The sequence below is a fragment of the Magallana gigas genome, chromosome 5 (assembly GCF_963853765.1).
Source record: "Magallana gigas chromosome 5, xbMagGiga1.1, whole genome shotgun sequence".
NCBI lineage: Eukaryota > Metazoa > Mollusca > Bivalvia > Ostreida > Ostreidae > Magallana > Magallana gigas.
The window spans coordinates 13,968,681-13,994,494 of NC_088857.1; the positions used below are offsets into that span (position 1 = coordinate 13,968,681).

At 33.3% G+C, this 25,814-nt stretch overlaps 1 protein-coding gene across 2 annotated transcripts in view; it reads left to right on the forward strand.

The window, feature by feature from the left end:
* The window catches only part of LOC105319440 (replication factor C subunit 1), a 37,637-nt gene extending 12,446 nt beyond the window's left edge, over nt 1-25,191 (forward strand). For both annotated transcript variants that reach the window (XM_034471247.2, XM_034471250.2), the window contains exons 11-23: nt 9,603-9,716; nt 10,173-10,461; nt 10,906-11,009; nt 11,246-11,357; nt 12,181-12,413; nt 19,101-19,196; nt 19,332-19,430; nt 20,458-20,612; nt 20,978-21,095; nt 23,049-23,194; nt 23,711-23,924; nt 24,244-24,453; nt 25,009-25,191. In XM_034471247.2, the coding sequence (XP_034327138.2) occupies nt 9,603-9,716; nt 10,173-10,461; nt 10,906-11,009; nt 11,246-11,357; nt 12,181-12,413; nt 19,101-19,196; nt 19,332-19,430; nt 20,458-20,612; nt 20,978-21,095; nt 23,049-23,194; nt 23,711-23,924; nt 24,244-24,453; nt 25,009-25,104 (1,986 nt within the window). In that variant the 3' untranslated portion in view covers nt 25,105-25,191. The remainder of the gene's footprint in view (nt 1-9,602; nt 9,717-10,172; nt 10,462-10,905; nt 11,010-11,245; nt 11,358-12,180; nt 12,414-19,100; nt 19,197-19,331; nt 19,431-20,457; nt 20,613-20,977; nt 21,096-23,048; nt 23,195-23,710; nt 23,925-24,243; nt 24,454-25,008) is intronic.
* Nucleotides 25,192-25,814: the final 623 nt, after the last annotated feature.

Here is a 25,814-nt window from a genome sequence, read left to right on the forward strand (position 1 = left end):
AATTTTCATTACCGGGTAATTGTCAAATTAAAAAAAAAGAAGCTTTTTGAGATGTAATATTGTGGGTTTGCTTCTTTGTATAATGATTGAAGACTGTGCTCCATATTTTGTGACCAGTGGGTCTAGTACAGATACATTTTATTCAACTGGATCCTCTGTTAATTTTTAGCATGGCCCCTTTTGTGAAGTCCCTTTATTTATTGGGATTGGGTTGACAACATAGAGAGAATTTCAGTTTCTTATTTTAAAAGTTATTTCTAGTTGACGATATTTGATCTTTAATATTGAAAACTGTTCGGACAAATGAATTTGAAGTTCAGACAAGTAAATTTCTTGGTCACTTGTCCGAATGCGTAATAGTCTGTCAAGCAATTGATTTGTAATTTATAATTTTTATTATTAAGTGTATAATTAACTGTATTTGCCTGACACCAAATCATCTCATATACTTAATTGTCGGTAGTAGTGTGGGAGAACTTGTGTGTGTGTATGCCAGATGACTGGAGTCTTTGACATTTAATTCTGCATTTCATAACAATGCTTTGACAAGTTGTTACTATCAAATCTTGATATACATGCGTGGGACTTGGGATTTCTCTGACAGCTGTACTGTTAAGTTTGTTGGCATTCAGATGCATTCAACTTACAGTGTATTTACCTGAGCAGCTGTAGATCTGTACATCTAAATTGACTTATTATCCCCTCGCGCAACTTGTTGCGAGGGGAATATAGCATCGCTGCTGTGCGTGTGTGTGTATGTATGTGAGTGTGTGTGTGTGTGTGTCCATTGTCAGCTCTTTAGCAAAATTCCCAGAAAACCCTCCAATGAATATTCATCAAACTATGTACACTTCTTTGGCATGGTAAAAGGACAAACTCTATTGATTTTCAAGTAAATTGATTCAATATTTTTTGAATTATCGTAAAAAAGCGAAGTTAAAACATGAATTCTATATATACGACTTGACAGTAGACATTTCCGGTAATTTTATGTACGACTTTAAGTAAATGGCTACCGTGTGCAGTTCAAATCAACAACTTGATATATTTGGGATTTTAATCTAGTAAAGGTAAAAAAAAAAAAAGCAAACGTTTTGTAATATTGGAGGGTTAAAAGATTGCCCATAGGTAAAAGTTGAAGCAGGCAAGAAATTAAAGTCATCCGATTGACATCGAAACAAGCAGTCAGCTTTCGCACAAATTTTCCCGTATTACTAAAAATAAAACTAGTCCAAAATTTGGAGGATACTTTGACAGATATCGCACATTTATCACCCGAAGATTGTTTCATATCAATAATAACTGCATATCTACTATACTATGAGTTGACATATACCACAAGCAACTAGAATTGTCCATCAGAGCAGACCACAGAACGCTAGATCTGCAGCTACGTTTCATAATATACATGTATACGAATCGTTTATGTATGCTTATATAAAAGTGAATGTCACTTAATGAATCTATATTATTTAACTTTAAAGCATATGTGTACATGTTTTGAGTTTCTGCTAGGAATAGGAAAACTGTGCAACCACGTACATGTAACCCCCCCCCCCCCCCCCCCCCCCCCCCAATTTATACAGCACAAAGCTTGGGGATTAGGATAAAATAGAAATTATGAATTCAAAGTGGTTTTTAGAAATTCTTCTTTCATATTTATTTTGATCTGATAAATTTTGATCTGAAAAATTTACATGTATTTTCCTAAATAATGCGTTTCCCCCTACAACGAGTCATGTCGCGAGGGGATGCTCCGCTTTGCGGTGCCCTTGTTATAGATCTTCACATGCAATAAATAAAAGATTAACATAACTTACATACAGTAAAACTTGTTGAATCTGGATGTTGTGCATTCCAGCATGTTGTCCAATCCGGTGAAATTTTTCAGTCCCTTGACATTTTCCTTTCATTTATGTTTAAAAAATGTTGTGCAATCCGGATCTTGTCTATTCTGTTAACCGACTGCAATAAAAAGAAAGACTACTTATGATTAGTGAGAGTTATCTCCTGTAATCCGGGCACTTATCGATCGGCCATTATGCAGGATAATTACTGCTCAATTATTATTCAATTTTCCTGTCATTTGCTATTGATTTAAACAACTTTTAATTTCAGTTTATACCATTAAGTCTTGTTATAATTACATTTTTAGCTCACCTGAGCTGAAAGCTCTAGTGAGCTATTCTGATCACATTTTGTCTGTCGTCGTCTGTCCGTCCGTCTGTCCGTAAACTTTTCACATATTCAACATCTTCTCAAGAACTAGTGAGCCAATTTCAACCAAACTTGGCACAAATCATCCTTAGGCAAAGGGGATTCAAAGTTGTGAAAATTAAGGGTCACACCAGTTTTCAAGGGAAGATCAAAAATCTTCTTCTCAAGAACCATAAAGCCAGGAAAGCTGAAACTTCTGTGGAAGCATCCTCAGGTAGTGTAGATTCCAAGTTGTGAAATTCATGACCCCCGGGGGTAGTATGGGGCCACAATGGGGGCTCGAAGTTTTACATATGAATATATAGAGTAAATCTTTAAAAACCTTCTTCTCAGAAACTAATCAGCCAGCAAAGCTGAAACTTGTGTGGAAGCATCCTCAGGTAGTGTAGATTCAAAGTTGTGAAATTCATGACCCCCCGGGGGTAGTATGGGGCCACAATGGGGGCTCGAAGTTTCACAAAGGAATATATAGAGTAAATATTTAAAAATCTTCTTCTCAGAAATTAATCAGCCAGGAAAGCTGAAACTTGTGTGGAAGCATCCTCAAGAAGTGTAGATTCAAAGTTGTGAAATCGTGACCCCCGGGGGTAGGGTTGGGCCACAATGGGGGCTCGAAGTTTTACATAGGAATATATAGAGTAAATATTTAAAGATCTTCTTCTCAGAAACTAATCAGCCAGGAAAGCTGAAACTTGTGTGGAAGCATCCTCAGGTAGTGTAGATTCAAAGTTGTGAAAATCGTGACCCCCCGGGGGTATTATGGGGCCACAATGGGGGCTCGAAGTTTTACATAGAAATATATAGAGTAAATCTTTAAAAATCTTCTTCTCAGAAACTAATCAGCCAGCAAAGCTGAAACCTGTGTGGAAGCATCCTCAGGTAGTGTAGATTCCAAGTTGTGAAATTCATGACCCCCGGGGTAGTATGGGGCCACAATGGGGGCTCGAAGTTTTACATATGAATATATAGAGTAAATCTTTAAAAATCTTATTTTCAGAAACTAATCAGCCAGCAAAGCTGAAACTAGTGTGGAAGCATCCTCAGGTAGTGTAGATTCCAAGTTGTGAAATTCATGACCCCCGGGGGTAGGGTGGGGCTACAATGGGGGTCAAAGTTCTACAAAGGAATATATAGAGTAAATTTTTAAAACTCCTCTCCTCAGAAACTAATCAGCCAGGAAAGCTGAAACTTGTGTGGAAGCATCCTCGGGTAGTGTAGATTCAATGTTGTGAAAATCATGATTCCTGGGGGTAGGGTGGGGCCACATTGGGGGGGGTGTTAAAGTTTAACATAGGAATATATAGAGTAAATCTTTAAAAATCTCTCAGAAACTAATCAGCCAGATGATTCTTTATAATTGTTAAGACTTTGTCTCCAGGACAATTCTTCGGCCTCACAAGAAGGTTCAGAGTTTGATGTAGCTTTATATCCCATCTATAAACAATTGTTAAGAATCTTTTTGAGAACTGCAATACTCAACATGTGATATGACTATAAAATCATCCTATTAGAAAAATGACAAATGATTATAAATATAAGAATATCCAGGGGGAAAATGGATTTTATTTACACAGGATCTTCATGTATTATTGTACATTGTCCAGATAGTGCTCCTCAGGTGAGCGATGTGGCCCATGGGCCTCTTGTTAGATTATACTTCAGTAACTTCACCCCATTTTTTTCAGGCCATGATTCTGGACATTGCGGGAATAAGACTGTCGATATCGTTTGAAATGCCTATTGTATGGTTACACTTACATGTACAGAGTTATATTTTTTCTGTCAAAATGCTACATTATTTATTAAATTCTCCTGTATATAAATATTTATTGATTGTTCCCTGCATCAAAACAGTTTTGCCATTACATAATCAGCCACTTGTTGACTTGTTGCATGGTCAATGTTTGTTTAACAATTTCCGGAGAAGCATGGACTTGACTCGTGTTGGACTTCTCAGGTTAATTGGGTGTTTAAAAATTGATCAAGTATTCACATTTTACGTACTGTAAATTCCTAATTAAATGCGAGGAATTAATATCCGCCTTAAATCGCGAGAAGCATCCTGCGAGGATTTTAAAATCTCGCCATTATTTTCTGAGAGTTGAAAACTACAAGAAATAAGGAGAAAAGTTCAACGTTTGTGATTTTATATTCTCATGATTTGATACAAACCAGCAGGATCGCGGAATTAAGTACTCGTTTAATATAAGGAATTTACAGTATTCTGTTATGCAATTATTGTTTTCCAAATAGAATATAAAAATGAAAATTGGCAACATAATCAAGATCAAGGAGGTCTGATATGCATCAAAAGAATTGGAAATTTTGCAAGTATAGACATTTAACTCTTTTCCCCTTAGAGGTTTCTATCCTTTAACCCTTAATGACGCGTTTTGACAACCCTGGCCATATCCTTAATGACGACTTTTGACGCACCCTATATACAGCATTTAATTAGACCCCTCAACACCTGTTGTTTATTATAAACATTGACTGGTATACACCTGGCCATGTGTACGGATGGTTGTTCACTCATTCTAAATAAAGATATCATGTGATTTACCTGTGTATGGTGGTGTGATGCATTACTACAATAAACAAAGATGGCGGACTAGGATGCGGACATCGCACATTTTTTCAATTTTTGTTTATAATCAAGTTTAGAGGCAGAATTTTCAGTGTTTTCAATTTTTGTTTATAATCAAGTTTAGAGGCAGAATTTTCTAGATTTATTGGTAGTGAGATTGAATGATGAAAGCCAGATGCCAAATTCATGGAGCCAGATGCCAAATTCATGCAAAATTTTGTGCAAAAATCTGTGTAATTACAGAAAACGGAACACAAGGTGTGCACTACCTGTAAACCCTAAATACACGAATATACTGGAAAATTTATATTTTTTTCAAAATGTTAACACACTTATTTTGTTAACATGTTAGATTTATCAAATCCTCTTACACCATTTATTGAAAAAAAAATCGTAAATATAAGTCTGAAAACGATAGACATGAATTGAAAAGTCAGCCACAGGTACATTTAATTATTTACGATCAAAAAACGTATTCTATGATGATAATAGAATCTTTCCATAAAAATTATTGAATAATTATTTGTAAAACATACAGTTTTAAATATGTTTATCAAGTATCTGTTGTGAAATTATTCTTAATAAAGCTTTAATGTAGAACACTCAGTTTTATTTTCATATACCTGTTAGCTCCTGTATTGTTTTATTAGTGACTAAAATAAAAAAATTTTTTAATGAATATTGAAATTTGAATTCATTACAAATCCATTGATATATAATTTTCTATGTGTTTGATTTGCTAAGACCTGTAATAAGTCTATTCAAAAACACACACCAGCTGTTTTCAGTTCATCTGAAAACAGTCTAAGGGTAGCCCAGGGTAGAGTGTTAAGGATATGGCCTATGCGTCAAAAGGTGGCATTAAGGGTAAAGAGTTAAGACCTACTGTATTAAATGCTAAAATTAATTTGCAACAATGTTCTCCAAACCGGATGTTGCCTAATCCAGCCAAATTTTTCATCACCACCCATTCCAAATACCATGGATGTTTGGAAAAGCAAACTCTGAAATTTGCCGAAACTTTGAGCCAAGAGATATATTCAATATGGATGAAACTGGTCTATTTTTGGAAGATACTTCAAGAAAAACTCTTTCTAACTGTTCCAGTGGGAAGCGCTCAAAATAGAGAATAACGTTTGCACTGTGTGCATCCATAATAGGCGAAAAATTAAAACGACTGCTAATAAGAAAGTCTCGACAACTGCTATGCTGTGTGAAAATTAAGCCAGAAACATTACCTGTAATATAAGTTTAATTCCAAGGTGTGGATGAACTCTAAAATAATGGAAAAATGGTTAACAGTTGGATAAATCAATGGGGTATAAAAAAAAAAAATTCTTCTCTTTCTAGAAAATGCCCTGTCTCTTTGGAACTTACAGCTGAAATTTCTTCCTCCAAACACTACTTCAAAAACTCAACCCATGGACATGGGCATAATCCAGGCCATGAAGCTTAAATTCTGGAATATTTATTTAAAAACAGAACAGCTTTTAAATTCATCATAGATGTTTTCAGCTCATGTGCTATGTTTTATAGGTAAAATCAAAGTGTTCAAAATCACAAAGCTTAAGAAGCATCCTGTCCATAAATGCATTTTGATGAAATCATTTGCAAACTTGGTGCATCTTCAAGCAGACATCATCCTGTTTATTGCAAGTAATTAGAATTTGTATGAGCCCACACTCATTCTCTCGTAACCTTCCTTGCATGTATGAAAGCTAATTTATCTGTCTATTATGTGGGCATAGTTAGTGTAAATTAGTTTAGAAATTAAAACTAAATGAGTTTTTAATTTTTTTGTTTTCCTTAGTTAGTAATTAATGCAATAAACTGTTGTTCATTTTAATATTTCATTTAAATGCAATTTCTAATAACAAATTATATATTGGTAGGATCATTGGTCATAATTATGTATCCTAAAAACTGTCATTTTAAATAAATCCACAAAAATTGCTATACTCATAAAAAATAATGAAACCATGCAGAGCAAAAAGAATGTTTCGCATTAAAGTTCTATGATTGTAATCAATAACCTGATCTACAATTAATGAAAGTTTTCAGTCTTAACTAATCTTAGTTAAGTTAAATCATCCTTAGTTAAGTAAAACTTAACTACTTATTGACAACAGTTCAATTTGAAAATAGCATAATTACTTGGAAGTGCGTACAGAACGTTGGCTTTTATTCAGCCACTTTCAACTTACAGCAGCTAGACGGACTTCGCTGCATGCCAGACATCAAGCTGTCTCATCAATTTATGTTCCCAAACCAATGAACCTTTCAGGCATACAAGCTACTTGATTTTCTACACATATAAGGTTGTAATTTTATGAAGTTCAGTGAGAACAATGATCTATAAATATTTATCTAAAAATATCACGAATATATATTCCATATCCTTATGACATCACAGTGAATTTTCTACAGCCAATTTTGGTTCAAATTTTGGTCCTCTCCCTTTTCAAATTTCATGATTTTTTTCCTGTAATTTTTCCCAAATTCATTTTTTGTCCACCACCTTCCCCTAAAAAAACACAGCATTGTTTATCATTGTAAAGAGTCAAAGGAAAGAACAATAAAATATACCGTATTTTTCCGACGATTAGTCGGTATTTTTTTCCTCTGAAGCAGAGCACCCGACTTATCGTCTTGTTCGACTTGTCGTAGGCTCGTAGTCAGAAATTTTTTAAAAATAGCATTAAAAATCTTGGTTTTAATCATCTTGAGTTGGCTGTGTGATTGAAAATTACGTTGTTGAATTCACTGTTCATCTTTAATAATTATCATTTTCACTCATCTGTCAACACTTAAATACATAATAATAACAACAGTTATTAAAAAATGTTACATTGTCTTTAATCAATTAAAAGTTTTACCGTTCCGTTTTTATAAACACATCGTCACATGATTCTATGTATAACTAGTAGGAAGATAACATTGCGCAGTAAAATTGAAACCAAGTTTGAATGGAAGAAAATATTGCAGTAGGTCCGGGGGATGTTTTTTTAATTTTAATTATTTTATTTGTAAAGAGTTGTTAGTGGAAAGTATAAATCAGAAATATTTAATGGTCAAATTCAATCTTAAATTACGTAATCGGCAATTATCAATACTACTGTTTATACAATAGGCTGACACCGGTTGTGTTAATAATCTTGCCCTAAGGCTGAGATCTTTACGGCAATTTCACTCCCTGTGTATATAAAGAGTACCGTTGTAAGAGTGATTATAGTTCATTGATTAATTATTGTCCAATTCGTTGATTATTGTTAGATAATTTTTTTAGGAAACGTATGTATGTCGTATATCGTCATTATCAAGTCGTACAAATGATCGATTTATTTCTAACAGTGTCTATCTAAAACAATAGCGTGTAACTGCATTACTGGATACAAAATAAACAAGTTTCATCAAATCATAGTAATTGCTAAGCTTTCTGCACTTGAGATCCCCCTTTGAAGTCCGACAGGAGACAGGTGCATGCCTATGACACCGGAAATTGTTAAACAAACATTGACCACGCGCCGAGTCAACAGGTGGCTGGTTACGTAATGGCGAATACACTGGCGATAGTCAGAGTGGATACTTATTTTAATGCTTGGGAATAAAATATTTCTGACAAAGTAAGTTTAGTTTTGCATAACACGCGATATCGGGAATTGTTTACAATGCAAGCGACTTTGTAGAAGTTGCCGGTATTTGAAAATTTGATGCATAAGTATAAAGCGTAATTGTTTAAATGTTAATCATTAATAATAATTGGTAGCAATATCGGTGACATCGTGGCATCATACACTGATAATGTTACTGCAGTTTTATAGGCCATTTTGAAGTGATAAGATCGACGTATGGTCTGCGATCGACGTATCGTAGGATTTTGTTAATATTTTGGCTAAAAATGGGCAATTCGACGAGTCGTCCGCATCGACCAGTCGTCGGGAAAATACGGTACTAAAGATGAAGATAAATCAATTTAATGTACTGTATAGTTTATCTATATAAACAGTAACACTAGTCACTGGCTTTTCTCATTTGACCCACACTTCTATGACTTTATCCAATTCAAAAGCCCAGTCTCTTTTTAAAAACAGAAAAATCACAGCATCACTAACAACAAAAAATCCTTTAAAGTAACCTTTCTAACCTTTTAATAAATTTTGCAACTTTTCCAACCATTTAAATTTTACATTTGCAAAATTTTGACTATTAATCCATAAACAAAACAGTTGTTTGGTAGACTTGGTATCTGTTTTCTTTGTTTATCGGGTATAGTTAAGGAAAGCTTTTTAGCTCACCTTAACTTCATTCATCAGTTAAGTGAGATGGGTTATGAAATGTCATACGAAATGATAGATAGACAGAAACATAAAGAAATTTTTCTCTCATTTATTTGTAGGAATTGAGATATGAACTTACCCTTTTTTATGCCTGTAAGAATTTGTCCTATAACACAATTTTGTATAAATTTCAAAGACAGCTATGGGATATAATAGATTCTTGGGTACAAAAATATTATTTTTCCTCTCATCCCTCAAATATTACATAATGTGATATTGGGGAAAAAAATCCATATTTATACCTTATTTGAACTTAAAATAGTTATTTGGAAGTATATTTGATTTCTTAAAGCTTCTTGTGTTTAGATTTTTAGGTCGCTGTTAGACATGGTTGCTAAGGTGAGCTATGTGGCGCAAGGGCCTCTAGTTTCAAAAAGGTCAGCTATGTGGCTGGAGGGCCTCTAGTTTCAAAAAGTTATGTCCATCGCCTTTGTAAGTTTGTAAAAAAAAATTTCATTTAGGCCCAAAGCTTTGGAACAAAGCAAATTGATGAAGATGGGTTGCTGAACTTGATACGAACGCTTCCTGGAAAGCGATCCAAGTATGAAATAAAAGCAGAGGAGCAGATTAAAAAGGTAGGCAGTGTGCTTACAGATTCCATACTCCCTCCTGTATAAATTATGTGGAATGTCTGTAGTAATGTTTTGCAAAAATTTTAAACTCTCTTAATCTTTCTTATTCACTTTGGTACATTTTGCAGTATGACTTCCCTAATTGTATGTGTTTTGAATATATTATCTACATGTTGTGACACTAAAGGATCTCTAAAGCAAAATTTTACAAACATATATATATTTGAAACGTTGGCTTTGTATTTCCAATAGTTAATTGCATTGTCAATTTTTTTTTTCAACTTTATTTCTATCGCTATTTAAACATACGTAATTTATTATCCTTTTGGACACAGTGTATTTGTTAGTAAGCCTTCATTAATTTATCAGATGGAAGTGCATTAAATAAATATGAACACATACTTGGACCATCTCTACAGTACTGTCAGTCCTTTGATTTCATTATATTGATGCTTGCAGGAATCGTCTTTTTCTAAGAAAGTAGAGTCAAAACCTCCTGTTAAGTCTTTGATGAAAGAGTCATCTGTAACCAGCATTGGAGACTCTCAGGAGTCAGCATCTTCACCCAGCAGACCTTCAGGAGAAGCAGTTAGGGCGGGGGAGAGTAGCCTCATGTGGGTAGACAAGTACAAGCCCACTCAGCTCAAACAGATCATTGGGCAGACTGGAGAGAAGAGCAATGCCAGGAAGCTTCTCCACTGGCTCACCAACTGGCACAAGAACAGAGCCGCTGGAACCAAGCCACAAGGTCGGTAGAAATGTTTGGGGAAAAGGGTTAAAAAGAGGCAGAGTATGGGGTTATTGAGCTGTGTTGGTGTTATAAAAACAAGAAAGAAAGGGGCTAGATCAGATGAAAGGACTAAAGGATTGTGTGTGTGATGGTTTTAAATATATTGAAAAAAGAGAAAGAAGTAGAAAGAAAATTTTTATTGGTGAGAAATTCTTTGGTAAAATAAGTTTTGGATATCCTGATATATTGATCATGTCTCCTTTTAAGTGGAAGAAATCAGTGTAGAGGTATAGAACCTAGGTAAGCCAAGGCAAGGATTTGATTAATTAAGTACATTCAGGCCAGGTCAAATGTTACTAAGTGTGCCTATATACCACAAGTGGAAAAAATACTGCCAATTTAAGGGGGATTGCAAATTAATATTTATAGATTGTGTTAGAAATTTGATTTTTCTCTGTTTAGGTAAATTCTTTAATAAGAGTGATGACGGGTCAGGATTCCGAGCAGCTTTGCTGTCTGGGCCTCCTGGTATAGGCAAAACAACAACAGCAACCCTAGTGTGTAAGGTCAGTAAACTATTACTGATTTATGTCATTCTGTCTGGAGAAATAGAACATCTGTACAAACTATTATCAGTACCTGATAATTAGACCACATGCACATTAATTTACTCCATAATAAATAGATCATTTCCTTATTTGCTATACATTTAACTATAGTTGATTTTATGCAGGTTGAATTTAGGCCAAAAACTCACCGATATGTATGTTGCATTGAATATTTTTAAATTGTATATTTTTAGGAGGCTGGTTTTTCCTATGTAGAATTAAATGCTTCGGACACAAGATCAAAGAAAAGTTTGAAAGGGGAGGTGGCTGAGTCGTTGGATAATAAAACAATTGTGGATTTTATTGGTATGTGTTTATATATTAACATACTGCATCAGTTTCTCAAAACATTCCTTTAAATTAGAAATTTTAGCAAGAATTAATTTTGGCATTGCTAGTAAGTTTTCCATCCTTTTAGAATTGGATAAGACTAGCAATTAGAACCATTTTAACAAGAGCTTGGACTTTGGGTAGTTGTGTCAAACAGCAATGTGACGTAGGTTTGTCTATTTCATTGCTGGCCACTCAGCCATGGCTCTGTGAAATCAACAAGAATTGTCTGGCTTTTGAGCTGATACTACGCAATCGGTGCACATTTCGCTTGAAACCGTGTCATTTTGAACATTTTTTGACACAAGAAATAGATAGCTATGTCTAACCGAAAGTCCAAGGTCTTGTTAAAATGGTTCTATATCTTTTGCATTGTAAGTACTGTGTTTTAGTATAGAATCTTTAAAACACTTAAGAAGACTTCTCATTTTTTTTATAAATGGTAAGTTGGTACATTTTCAGGCTAAAACACTATGAATTAGTCTTTGCGAAAAATTCTATTAATCTGCAATCACAGCTTTAACAGAACAGGAGATCCATTATTTCTTATCACTTCTCATTCGGTTTTCCAAAATATCTTCCCCCTTTTTGGCCCCTGTTGGTTATTTCATCCATTCCAATCACTGAACCTCGTTATGTTTATTTTCATTCTACAAAAAAAAAACCCAGCAGACTACTATAAAAAACTTTTTCCATACATTTATTAAGAGGCTTTTATGTTTTTCAATATTTTTACCCCAAGGAGTTGGCAAAAACACTGAATTCATTTTCAAAACTAACTCGCGTGAGATTTTCCTAGGAGGCACAAACAAAAGCACGGAGGGCAAGAAACACTGTCTGCTGATGGATGAAGTGGATGGAATGGCGGGGAATGAGGACCGAGGAGGACTCCAAGAGCTGGTCGCCCTCATCAAGTCCTCACACATTCCCATCATCTGTATGTGTAACGACCGCAACCACCAGAAGATGAGGACCCTCTCCAACTACTGCTTCGACCTACGGTTTCAGAGACCTCGAGTCGAACAAATCAAGGTGAATGCTCTAGTATGAGTAGGGATTGCAATGATGAACTGGCTACTAAATCAGAACAATAGTACCTTGAAAAAGTAGGAATAAAAGCAGCCTGTTTTAGAGACCATTGAGATTAAAATCATAGTTATATTTTATCACATGTTTAGCTTAATATGCACTGGATATCACTCGTGTAATAAATTTTTGATATTGCACTGTATGTTCTTACGCCATGTGACATCATAATTAAACATTATGTAGCTTTAGGCGGATGATTGATTTAGAATGAAAAATTAACAAAATAATTCAGTTGAAAAGTGTAGAGTTATAAATCTGAAGCATTTAATGCTGTTTCAGGTTTTTTTTCATAAATCGATAAAAATATGTAAGAAAATGAAATGCTTTTTTTTTAATCTCTAAGGAACTTTTTTCCATATGTAAAGTTGTTGACATCTTATAGTTAATTTGTTTTTCAGCTCACAATTATAATGTTTACAGAAAATATTGAGGTTTAACAAAACAAAGTCATGGTAAAAAAATGTCATAAAAGGATCTTTCATGATTTGCGATGGTATTAGGGTCAAAATTTGTGTTACGTGAACAATTAATCATATAATATCAATAGTAGTATTTTTATTTATTGGACTTAAAACTAAATAACATTTAAACCTCAAATATAGAATTGTCATGCTGTTTCATGTGTTAAATAATGAAGATATATATTGTTTCTTTGAATAGATATCAGTTACTAAAGACAGATGGTCCTCTTTAAAATTGACTATAAAATTAACTTCGCCGGATGTCACCGCGCAACGAGGGATACAAACATTATTGATTTAACTTAGGAAAAAGCCTATACCAACTAAGAAAATGCTCAATGGTACAAATAATACTGTAGATTCCTAATTAAACATGTGGAATTAATATCTGCGTAAAATCGTGAGAGCAACACTTGCTGAATTTTAAAATCTCGCTTTTACTTTTCAGACAGTTTTGAACTGTAGAAAGTTATAACAAAAAGTTGGCGGTCACAATTTTATATTTTGCTTTTTGATATAAACAGCGGAATCGCGTAATTAAGTACTCAATAGTCTTAAGTTTCAAAATGTCAAAAATTATTTGCAAATTTGTTTTTGACTGTAATACATTTTGTGGGTGTAGTTGTAATGGTATTTTTGACATCAAACAGCCCGAAGGAAAATATGTGTAAATATTGAAGTCAAAAGAATAATTCATGTCATTTGAAGTTCAGAGTTTTCATTACTGTAACCGAATAGACACATGGAAAAAAAAGAAAAGTTTGAAGAACTAACTTGTCATTCTCAAGCAAATGTGAACAATTAAGATGTTCCAGTGGTATAGTGTCATTAGCTCACCGAGACGAAGTCAGGGGGAGCTTATGCTATACCCTCGGCGTCGGCGTCGGTGTCGGCGTCCGGACCTGGTTAAAGTTTTTGTTGCAGGTCCTGTACCTAAGCTATTACTTGTCCTATCTTCACCAAACTTGCATGGATGATGCATCTGGACCTACTTATGGACTTGAAAGACTTGGATGCTGAATCTGAGTCCTAAATTTCAGATGCTGGAGGAGGTTACGGTTGTTGGACCAGGTTAAAGTTTTTGTTGCAGGTGCCCTTTGATAGCAATATCTAAGTTACTGCAGGTCCGTACTTCACCAAACTTGCATGGATGGTGTGTCTTATGATACTGATGCACCAGACAGGCTTGAGTGCTGAATCTGAGCTATAGGTTTCGGATGCTGGGGGAGGTTAAGGTTTTTGGAGCAGGTTTAAGTTTTTGTTGCAGGTGCCCTTTGATAGCAATATCTAAGTTACTGCAGGTCCGTACTTCACCAAACTTGCATTGATGGTGTGTCTTATGATACTGATGCACCAGACAGGCTTGGGTGCTGAATCTGAGCTATAGGCTACAGATGCTGAAGGAGGTTAAGGTTTTTAGAGCTGGTTAAAGTTTTTGTTGCAGGTGCCCTCTGATGATTATTTCTCAGTTACAACTTATACTAACTTCACCAGACTTCCATGGATGGTGCGTCTTATGATACTGATGCACCAGACAGGCTTGAATGCTGAATCTGAGCCATAGGTATCGGATGCTGGAGGAGGTTAAGGTTTTTAGAGCTGGTTAAAGTTTTTGAAACAGGTGCCCTCTGATGATTATATCTTAGTTATTACTCACTTAACTTCACCAGACTTCCATGGTTGGTGCGTCTTATGATACTGATGCACCTGACAGGCTTGAATGCTGAGTCTGAGCCATAGGTTTCAGATGCTGGATATGGTTAAGTTTTTTTCAACAGGTCACATGTTTAATAGATAATAGTACTATTTCAAACTTGCATTGTTGATTAAACTGTAATATGAATGAATCACAGAGGAAGCTTCAGATGCAGAGCTTGATCTCCATTATCAAGGATGCTAAAAAATATATCTTAGTTATTACAGGTCCTTACTTCACCAAACTTGAATGGATGGTGTGTCTTATGATACAGATGCACCTGACAGGCATGGATGTTGAATCTGAGCCAAAGGTTGCGGATGCTGGAGCAGGTTAAGGTTTTAATTGCTAGTGCCCTCTGATGATGATATCTTAGTTATTACTGGTCTGAACTTCACCAAACTTGCATGAAGATGGGTCTTATGTATACTGATGCACCTGACAGGCTTGAATGCTGAATCTGAGCCATAGGTTTCGGATGCTGGATGAGGTTTAGTTTTTTTGGAACAGGTCACATTTTTATAGATGATAGCTTGCATAGTTGATTTAACTATATTATAAATGAAACGCAGAGGTTGCTTCAGATGCAGAGCCTGATCTCCATTATCAAGGATGCTAAAGAAATCTCCTCACTCAAACCTGCTCGATAGATAGATGTGTTTGTTGATAAATGAAACAACATGATTCCTATGATATTGTATTGTATGGTATGAAACAATATTGTTTAATATGATACAATATAATATCATATGTAATATTATAAAAAGTTATATGATACGATATGATATTGTATCAATTTTTTTGATATTTTATGTTATGATATTGTATCATGATATCATTTTGTATAGTATTGTATATTATGATACAATATTGTATAATATTATATTGTATTATTGATTTATTATTTTATCACATGATACTATTACATAAGATATTGCAAAATATAATATTGTATCCGATGATACAATATTGTATATTCTATAAAATTGTTTCATACGATATTGTATAATATGATATCGGTTTCTGTAATATAGAATTATATGTATTGACATGAAATTGTATAATATGATACTGTATTATTATATAATATCGTATCATACGATATTGTATAATATGATATTGGTTTATAATATGATATATTTACATTCCACATATATTTTGCATGTAAAGCTACCGCAGATATAGCACCATAACACAGGCAGGGAACTAATAGGTTAAATCACGAGTTTTAATTGTGACGTCACAAACGTTTAACGCTGCTAAATACAACGTCACAAGCGGAAATCAAAGATCACGCTTGTGGCTCTTCCATTGATTTGAACTTACCCATAGGATAATACAATAATTTTGAGGTATAATTCGCATTTGTGTACAAGACAAGAAGGTAAAAAAATGTAAATATAAGCATTAAATCCTTATTTTTTGAAAGATATAGTCTCATAACTGCAACGGTGTGTGCAACCAAATTTTCATAACGCGCTAACGCGCGTTATTCAATTTGTATGCACACACCGTTGCAGTTATGAGACTATATCTTTCAAAAAATAAGGATTCAATACTTAAATATTATCACATCACATAAAATTGTATTGTATGATATTGTAAAATATATTATTGTATCATATGATACAATATGTATAATATAATATTGTGTTATATAATATTTTACTTTATCACATAATATTGTATCATATGATACAATATCATATTATGTATCAAAAATGATACAGTATCATACAATATCATACTATTTTATACAATATAATATCATATGTTTCAATGTTATGATGTAATATGATATTGTAATATAATAATATATTTTTTTATTTATTATGATATTGTATTATGTGATCAAATACAATAACATATAACACAATACAAAGTCATATCATACGTTACAATATTATATCTCATCATTGTTTATTATGGTATTTTATTGTATTATATGATATATGTTGTAGATATGATAGGATGCAATATTTAATTTTATATTATTGTATTGATTAACAATGAACATATGATTATCATACAATGTTTTGAACAGATGATATACGATATTGTGTCAAAACAGAATCCATGAATATCCAAGATCATAAAGTATGATTTTCATTTAATATGATAAAGGTGGTCTCATAAAGGTGAAGTCTCATAAGGGTGATGTCTTGTCTCGGTGAGCTTTGTAATCTGTGATTACCTATGTTTTTAAATTGCAAGGTGAAAAGCTTAAGAGACTAAGCGTGATATAAACAATGGGTATTTCCATTAACTCTATGTGCGTCATATGGATGCCATGATTTGAACGTTACCGTGCGCCGTGGTGACAAAACAGGTTGATTTTAAAATAAGGTAACAAAAATACCTTTTTATCAAATGGAATGAAACTTCGTATATCAATAACATAAGTGTTGGTGCACAGATTAATCCGTTAAGGTTGTCCATCCATAACTATCATATTTCATATCTACTAGATTGCAAGTTTGATCACTAAAATCTTAGTATGATTTTAAGGAGTTTATTAAATAATAAATTTTCACCTTTGAAATCTTTAAAAAAAAATTAATTTTAATCAATTTATAATATGTTGAAGTTAACATTGAAGTCTATGGGAAAAATGCATTTTTAAATATATTTCTTTAGTACAAGTTATTTTCTCATATTTCTCTTGGTGAAAAGTTGCAAAAGCTTTCTCCATCTTCGAATATGCTAAAATAATTCATAGTTTACCATACATATTTTAAGAAAATGATTTTTTTTAAATTTTCCTTATGGGCAGACAACTTTTAAAAAAGTTTTAAGTGCAAAAAGTTCATTTAATTGACTACATACATATACCCAAGTTTGGTTTATGTCAGCCTCATAATAGCTTCAAAATATGCATTTGACGTAGTATAGACCAATCAAAATCGTTAAATTCACCTTAGTTATGGATGGACTACCTTAAGTATGACTTTCATGAAAAATATATGATAGAAATTGCAAGGTGAAAAGCTTAAGAGACTAAGCGTGATATAAACAATGGGTATTTCCATTAACTCTATGTGCGTCATATGGATGCCATGATTTGAACGTTACCGTGCGCCGTGGTGACAAAACAGGTTGATTTTAAAATAAGGTAACAAAAATACCTTTTTATCAAATGGAATGAAACTTCGTATATCAATAACATAAGTGTTGGTGCACAGATTTATCTGTTAAGTATGACTTTCATGAAAAATATATGATAGACAGCCACATTGTCTTCGCAATTTTTGATTGACCCTCGTATATGATTTTTATCTAATGCGTTGTGTGTTTTTTATCACCTCACCAAGGCTTGGGGATAGCAAACACAAAAACTTGTTGGATAAAAATCATATACCATTGCAAATCATGAGAGATCCTATATAAATGAAAGTTTTTGAAAATGATTTTTAAACGTATTGAATGATAAAGAAAAGTTTACTATGAAATCAATACAATTCGTGGTGGCTCAATTTTTATGGTATTCGTGGGTAACCCTCCCCATCGTCCACAAATGTACATCCTCAATGAAAACTAAAGGGTTTAATTTACCTACTGAAACTGAAATCTGACTCATCCATGAAATTACATCCCCATGAATAAGCAAAAAATCCATGATACCACAGTATATTGAATGTTTTTGATGTCAGCACTTTTTTTGCTTTCTATTATGTAAATTGTTTTAAGCTATAACCTTCCCAATATTTGATGTTACTGTGAAATAAGAATTTAAAATCTATTTTCGTTCGTAGCTAAATTGTTTATGGTAAACTTAAGCGGAATTTCACCTATCATGGAAAGGAAGGGTTGATATGCATGAGATGCATGTAGTTGAGTTGACTCTAAAGTCATTTAAATGTTACTGAACTTCACATACTCTCTTCACATAGGTCGTGAAATATAAAACTACCAATGAATGATATTATTACCTACCGATTTTACTTCAGACTACTTGTAAAAAAAATTAATTTAAGCAAGTAAAGGGTATACAGATATATTTACATGTATACCCATATCCTATAATTAGATGATGGGTGTATTTTGATGAAAAGATGTATTTATCTGTTCTTAATTTCGTGTGTTGTATTAATTATCGTTAATCTTAAATCCAGGGATGGGAATGTTATTGTAGTAAAATTTGTCTAATCTAATGGTTTTAAAATATTTTACCGTATTAGTTATCACCCGGTTCGGAGGACATTTCTTTAAATTAATTTCATATCAACTTACATTTTATATTTGAACATATATTTTATGACTTTTCACAACAAAAGCACTTAAGTATTTTATTCAAATCTAAATATGCATGTTTATATTACATAAACAATTGACCAGTTTTTCTGTATTAATAATTTGTAATTAATATAACACTGGAGCTAGGGATGCAAGACAAAGTTGACACAACAGCATTTACTGTATTTTACTAAAACCAAAAAATGAACACCGTATCTAAGAGTGATTCAATATTTACAGGGTGCTATGATGTCTGTAGCATTTAAAGAGGGCTTGAAAATTCCACCTCCAGCCATGAATGAAATTATCTTGTCAGCCAACCAAGATATTCGACAGGTGACTATAAGAATTTTGAATTTGAATATTTTGTTTGTCAGTTGGTTTATGTGCACCTCTTTCAGCAAGATGAGTTTGTTTGGAGTATGCAATTCAATGCATTTATGTATAGAACTTTTGACCTTATTTGTACAGGTTTTACATAATTTGTCAATGTGGACTGCTGGAGAAAAGAATCTGACATACGATCAGGCCAAGAAGGATTCAAAAAATGCCAAGAAGGATTTCAAGTTGGTAAGAAAATCCCGAACACGTTCTGTAGATTTCTTCTATTATGCAAGTACTTAATTCTGCAATTTATCCATTTTGCCTCAAATCATAATTTTATTTAGGTTACAACTGGCTGCAAGATAAAATAAAGAATTTTAAATCCATGAGATGTGTATTTTTTACAATTTTACGCAGATATTAATTTCTTGCGTTTTTTTAATCCCCTCACGCTACTTGTTGCGAAGGGGATATAGCATTGCTGTTGTACATGTTTGTGTATGTATGTGTGTTTATTTCAGCCTTGTAAGCAAAATTCAAAGAAAACCTAGCACCAATGTTAATCAAACTTCTTACACTTCTTAAGTATGGTGATTAGACAAACCCTATTGATTTTCAAGCCAATTGGTTGAATACTAAAATCATGTATGCCAAAATAATGCATTTCGCCCCATAATGTTTCATATGTCGCATGGGGATGCTCCACTTAGCACAGTGCCTTTGTTTAGAAATCTACCATACTCATCTTTTTTTGAGTTAAATGATGTTATGATCTGTCATTTTTAGGAATAGGTTATTAATCTTTCATAAAAGCAATTAAACATTTGAAAAAAGTTTAAATCTGATTTAAGGTACCTCACTGCACCAAGACATTTCACAATGTGGCAGTTAAAGTTTTGTTAAACTGTATCAATCAATTTGGTTGAATATCATTATAGCTCAGTGGTTAAAATATCTGTAAAATATCTTGTGAAACAGAGATTATGAGTTTGAATCCATCTGGGGCTTTTGTTCATATTTTCTGAATAAAATTTTAAAAGATCAATTTGTTATCCAAAACTGCATATTTTCTTGCCTATTTTACTAAAATACTTCTTTGCATCATATTATCTATTATAATCGAGTAGTTTCAGAATGTCATTTTTAGAAACGATTTCAAAGTGTAGTGAGCCACCTAAATTGGTTTTTTGGTTTCTGAATACATAGTATTTTCTTTATGAAATATCAAGCACTTTTAGTGATTGGAGGTTGATGTATAAATTTTCTTTTCTAGGGTCCTTTCGATGTTTGTCGTAAAGTTTTAGTTGGTGGTGAAGAAACAGCTGGGATGACAATCAATGATAAATCAGACCTATACTTCCACGATTACAACATAGCGCCTCTGTTTGTCCAAGAAAACTACATCCATGTCATTCCTTTTGCTGCAAAGTAAACTTATGACTTCATTTCTTACACTGTAGAATTTTTCCATTTTTCATGGATGATTTAAATTCATGAATTTTGCGATGCTCCTTTTATTCAAAACAAAGCATCAAGATATTTATTAAAAGACTTTAGTGAAACAGACATATTTATTAATAAATTTCAAAAGGGAGGGGGGGGGGGGGGGTAATCTTAACTAATGAAGTGAAAAGAAATATTTACATACAGACACACCTTCCTTACAAATTTTTTAGGACATAATTTAATCACAGAAATGATACCCAAAATATTGTTTTCACAACAGTAATTGTATTGTTATCCAATTGAAACAACATTCAGCTTCACTGTCCTCTAACTTTTCTGTTATTCAGGGGTAACGTGGGTCGTCACTTGTCCCTGCTGGCCCGCGCTGCGGACAGTCTGTGTGACGGGGACCGAGTGGACCGCTCTATCAGGGAGAGGCAGTCCTGGAACCTACTGCCCTCTGCGGTGAGAAACTCGATTGATGTTGAAGGCATATCTATTAGTTATGCTGTCGTTTTGTTTCCCCCTGCATTTGTTTTAACTTTATTATACCCCCGCAAACGAAGTTTAGGGGGGTATATTGGTTTCACCCTGTCCGTCTGTCTGTAGACGCAACTTTGTCCCCCCTATAGAATTTTTTATTACTGCATGGAACAGTTTGAAAATTTGTACATATGTTGAACACCATCTGAAGATTTGCACCTGCAATTTTTTTTAAGATCAGACAAGATTTAATGATTTTATGACAGTTTTCATTTTCCTTATTCTATATATTGTACACTAATGTTGAAAAGTAAGGGAGGTAATCCCTACAGATTTTATTAATTAAAATTAATTAATTAATTAATTAATAGAAAACACTCTAAAATATATTTATATAAATACATCCAGATGGAGTTTTTTGTCTTTATGTCTTAATTAATAAAAAAAAATTATTTTTTATAAGTATTCTATCAACTGACAATGCAAAGTTTTTGTTTGTCAATGATAAATTCTTAGGAGCTAATAAGAACATCAAAGACAAGTGTGGCTGAATTCATTTGTCCCAAGGGAGCCATTATCTGAGCCATGGTTCAGATGGAGCATGTGTTTAGTGGAAATTGATAATCTGTAAAATGGGTGATGGTTTTGGGGCTATTTTAAAACTGTTTCATGTAAACCAAAAGGTCTATCATTATAAGGAAATAAATAATATAATTATTAATAAAGAAGTTAAACTATTTTTAGAGGTTGTTTAAATTTATTTGTCAAGTAAATTGATGAAGTAACCCTATTGGGCATTAATTTGAATGAAATTCAAAATTACTGATATGATTGTAGTGTTTTGGCAATTTTAAAATTGTTTCTAATATTAAATTTTTTTTAATTTTTTTTTACATATTTTTACATAGTATGGTAATTATGGTAATGTTTTGGGAGTTTATTAAATTTAACAAGTTCATCAAAGAAAATCATAGTCCTATGGGATCAATTTTCTGATATGGAGTTCCATTGTGCCATAGGAGAAAGTGAGGAAAATTTGAAACAACTAATTGCATCTGTCAAGACTCTTATTAGAAAGATATTGAAAGTTTTATCAACAGAAGAGCATTGCTTGGCTACCAGTATTTCTATTCACTGCAAAGGGAGGGGTTATTGTCATTTTGTTGGTTTTTCTTTAAATCAATTAAATTAAAAAAATATATCATCAAATACATACATTTGTAAATGTATTACTGTTATAGATATGTATTTACAGTGAAATTCTGACAATTTTGATTTTAATTTTTCTTTGTTAACTAACTTTTTTTTTTTTTACAATTCTAGAAATTTTTTTTTGTATGTGTTCCAAACCTTTATTATTCAATTCAATTATTTGTCCCATTTGAAATTAGCCTAGCGGGGGTATTAGTCCCATTAGGACAGTTCTAGTTACTGTTGATTCCTTATTTTACACGAATACTGTATACAGGGAAATATTCGCCCCTGTTTTATTTTCGCCCCTTTTGCCCTCGTTGTCAGCGGGCGAATTTAAGACTAGGCAAATACCAATATTCCCTGCTATTTCTTTAGTACACAATCTTGTCTGGGCAAATTTAAGATGGGTCAATACCATTTGCAAGTGCAGAAGGGCGAAAATAACGTGGGGCGAAAATAAAACGGGGCGAAAATAACCCTGTATACAGTACTTAATTCAGTGATTCCAACATTTTGAATCAAATTCACAAGAATATAAAATCATGAACACTAAACTTTTGTTGTAATTTTATAATACCATAGTTTTGTGTTGATGTTTTGCAAAACAACTCCTAGTTAAAAGTATTTTATAAGTGGCTCTTTTTCATTTGATTGTAACTTTATGTTGAAGACTTGTACATGTAAATCAAATTTCATGTAACTTGGAAATATGATCTGAAAAAAAAACCTGTTTCCCTACAGGCAATGTATGCTAGTGTGATCCCAGGGGAGTACATGAGGGGCAGCCTTCCCCAGATGGTGAGTTTTCCAAGCTGGCTTGGCAAGAACTCGACCACAGGGAAGACAGATCGAATTCTCCAGGAACTCAGAACACATATGTCATTATCGTAAGTAGCTTCAGCCCACTCTCTAGACAGGGAAGGTTTTTCCACTTATGGTTTTAATACTGTTGTACTTTTGCTATTGGTGATTCCATATTTAGACAGTATTGTATAATTATGAACAAGCAGATGGTACAGTATTAAATTCAGCTTAACTTTGATTTTATTATGTTAATGTTTTTGAGAAGAGAAAGGTGTTTGCCCAGGAAGAGAAGATGATTGAGATCTGTTAACAAGGCATTAAGAAAATATATTTGTTTTAAGAAAAAAATTTGTCAGTATATTAATGAAATTATTACAGTTTAACTTCAGTGATCATAAAATTGACAATTATTTAAAGAAACAAGCAAAATTTGAATTGTGTGTTAGAGATACCTGTAAGAACACACTTTATAAATGATATTTTATTACACTCCTCAATAGATTAAAAATTATATTATTTAAGGCATACAAAAAATGTACGCAGTATGCGTAGGAAAGTGTGGTCTTTCAGATTGAAACATTCACCGTTGTACTTTTTAGAACATCGGCAAATAAACTGAGTCTTAACCTTGATTATCTCCCATACCTGAGAAAATTCCTGACACAACCATTAGTGGTCAAAGAGAATGATGGGATACCTGAGGTCATCGATCTGATGGACAAGTATGACATCATCAAGGAGGACTTTGACAACATCCTGGAGGTCACCAAATGGCCCAACAGTGACGACCCAATGTCACAGCTCAGCTCCAAGGTTAGTGTCAAATGAAAGCAATGAATTTAGAAACACTTCCAGTCTTAATATGAAGAGGGATAAATGAAAATGTAATCTTAAGAATAAAAACAGTGTGGATCATTCTCTAGAGATACCAACTTCCATTACCACAATATAACTAAACAAAGTTTTAACTAAATCTGTCTTTCTTCATCTCTGATAATTAGTAGTTTGCATGTTTGGTCTTTTAAGCCATTTTAAAGCAGTCTGCATACATCATGTGTGTAAAATTTAATTGTAGATATTTATTGTCCATACTTTAAATCTATTTATTGGCCATACTTTAAATCTGTTTTAGACAAAAGCTGCATTTACAAGAACCTACAATAAAGAGGTCCATATGACCCCCTATGCTACGGGAACCCTAACCAAGAAAGGTCGAGGGGGTGGGGCAGCTATAGCTGAGGACTTCAGCATGGAAGGTGAGGAGGAAGGAGAGGGAACAGCTGCTGTCCAGGAGAGCGATGAAGAGCAGAAGAGCGATGTAGAACTGGACTCCATGATTAAGGTACATCTCTTTGACAAATGTAAGATGTTTTAAAAAGACATGGTCATGATTTGAACTGATAAATTAGTTTTTCTACATGTATTTATTTTATGTTAGAATTGCTTCACTTGAATATTTTTAATGGCCAGCCAATATTTGAATGTCAGTTGGCAAGTTCTATGAAAGATACAGGGCTTACAATTCATTGTTATGTCCCGGTAAACAAGGCATTCTTATAATCTCAAAAAAAATGAAATTTAAGTGGGTATTCTTTCATACTTGTGTAATCAAACAAAATTTTTAATATGTGTAATTTTTCTTCAGTCTTAATTAACAGTTAGACTTGTACTCATTACCTACAGTTAAACTTCAGTATCTTGAACACCGATATCTCAAATACCATGGATATGTCAAAGTGATTTTAAGTCACAAACACTTAAAAATTTAAGTATTTTACCCTTGATATCTCGAATACTTGGATATCTTGAAGTTTTTAACCAGTCCCTTCTAGTTCGAGATAACGAGGTTTGACTGTATTTTCATCACCTTTGCATAAATTTAACTCTTTACTTGAAGCAAACTAAAAAACCAAAAGGGAAGGATAAAGCACCAAAGGAAGTATCAGCAAAGGGAAAAGGAAAGGGAAAGGGAAGAGGAAAAGGGAAAAGTTGACCGCAGAATAAGACTGAAACAGGAGAGAGAGAGAGAGAGAGAGAGAGAGAGAGAGAGAGAGAGAGAGAGAGAGAGAGAGAGAGAGAGTACCACAGAAAAGTTGAAATGACAAGAGCAATTTTTGTAGACACTGAATATATATTATTATTCCGTAGAGAATCAATTGTAATAAAAGGGTGTGATCGTTGAGAGTAAGTAGTTATACTGTTGTGTATTCCTTAGTGCTTTCATGTTATATGCATGTTGGGGTTAAAAAAAATTACAATGTCAGTGTTAACATTGCAATTTACTGATTAAATAACCTATAATATGATAATCTGTGTTTTGCATAACCTGCAATTATTTAATGAAATTTGGGTGTTGTTTCTTAAAACAACAGCCGGAAAGAAATCTCAACTAGAGCATCATTAATTACAAGTCTATTCTGAACTCATGCAATTATTGAACGAAGGAATAGTTAGTTCCTTTGTTTGCAGTGCAACAAATAGAATTGTTTATAGCAGTTAATATTAAAAATGTTTTGAAACTAATTACAAACCATGCCTTTAATCTTCACATCCATATAGAGAGAAAGAGTTCATATGAAGGTTGAAACTAATTACAAACCTTATCTTTAATCTTCACATCCATATATCCATATATAGAGATAGAGAGTTCATAAGAATGTCACAGTATCAATGTTTGGTACATTGAAACCACCAGAAAATAAG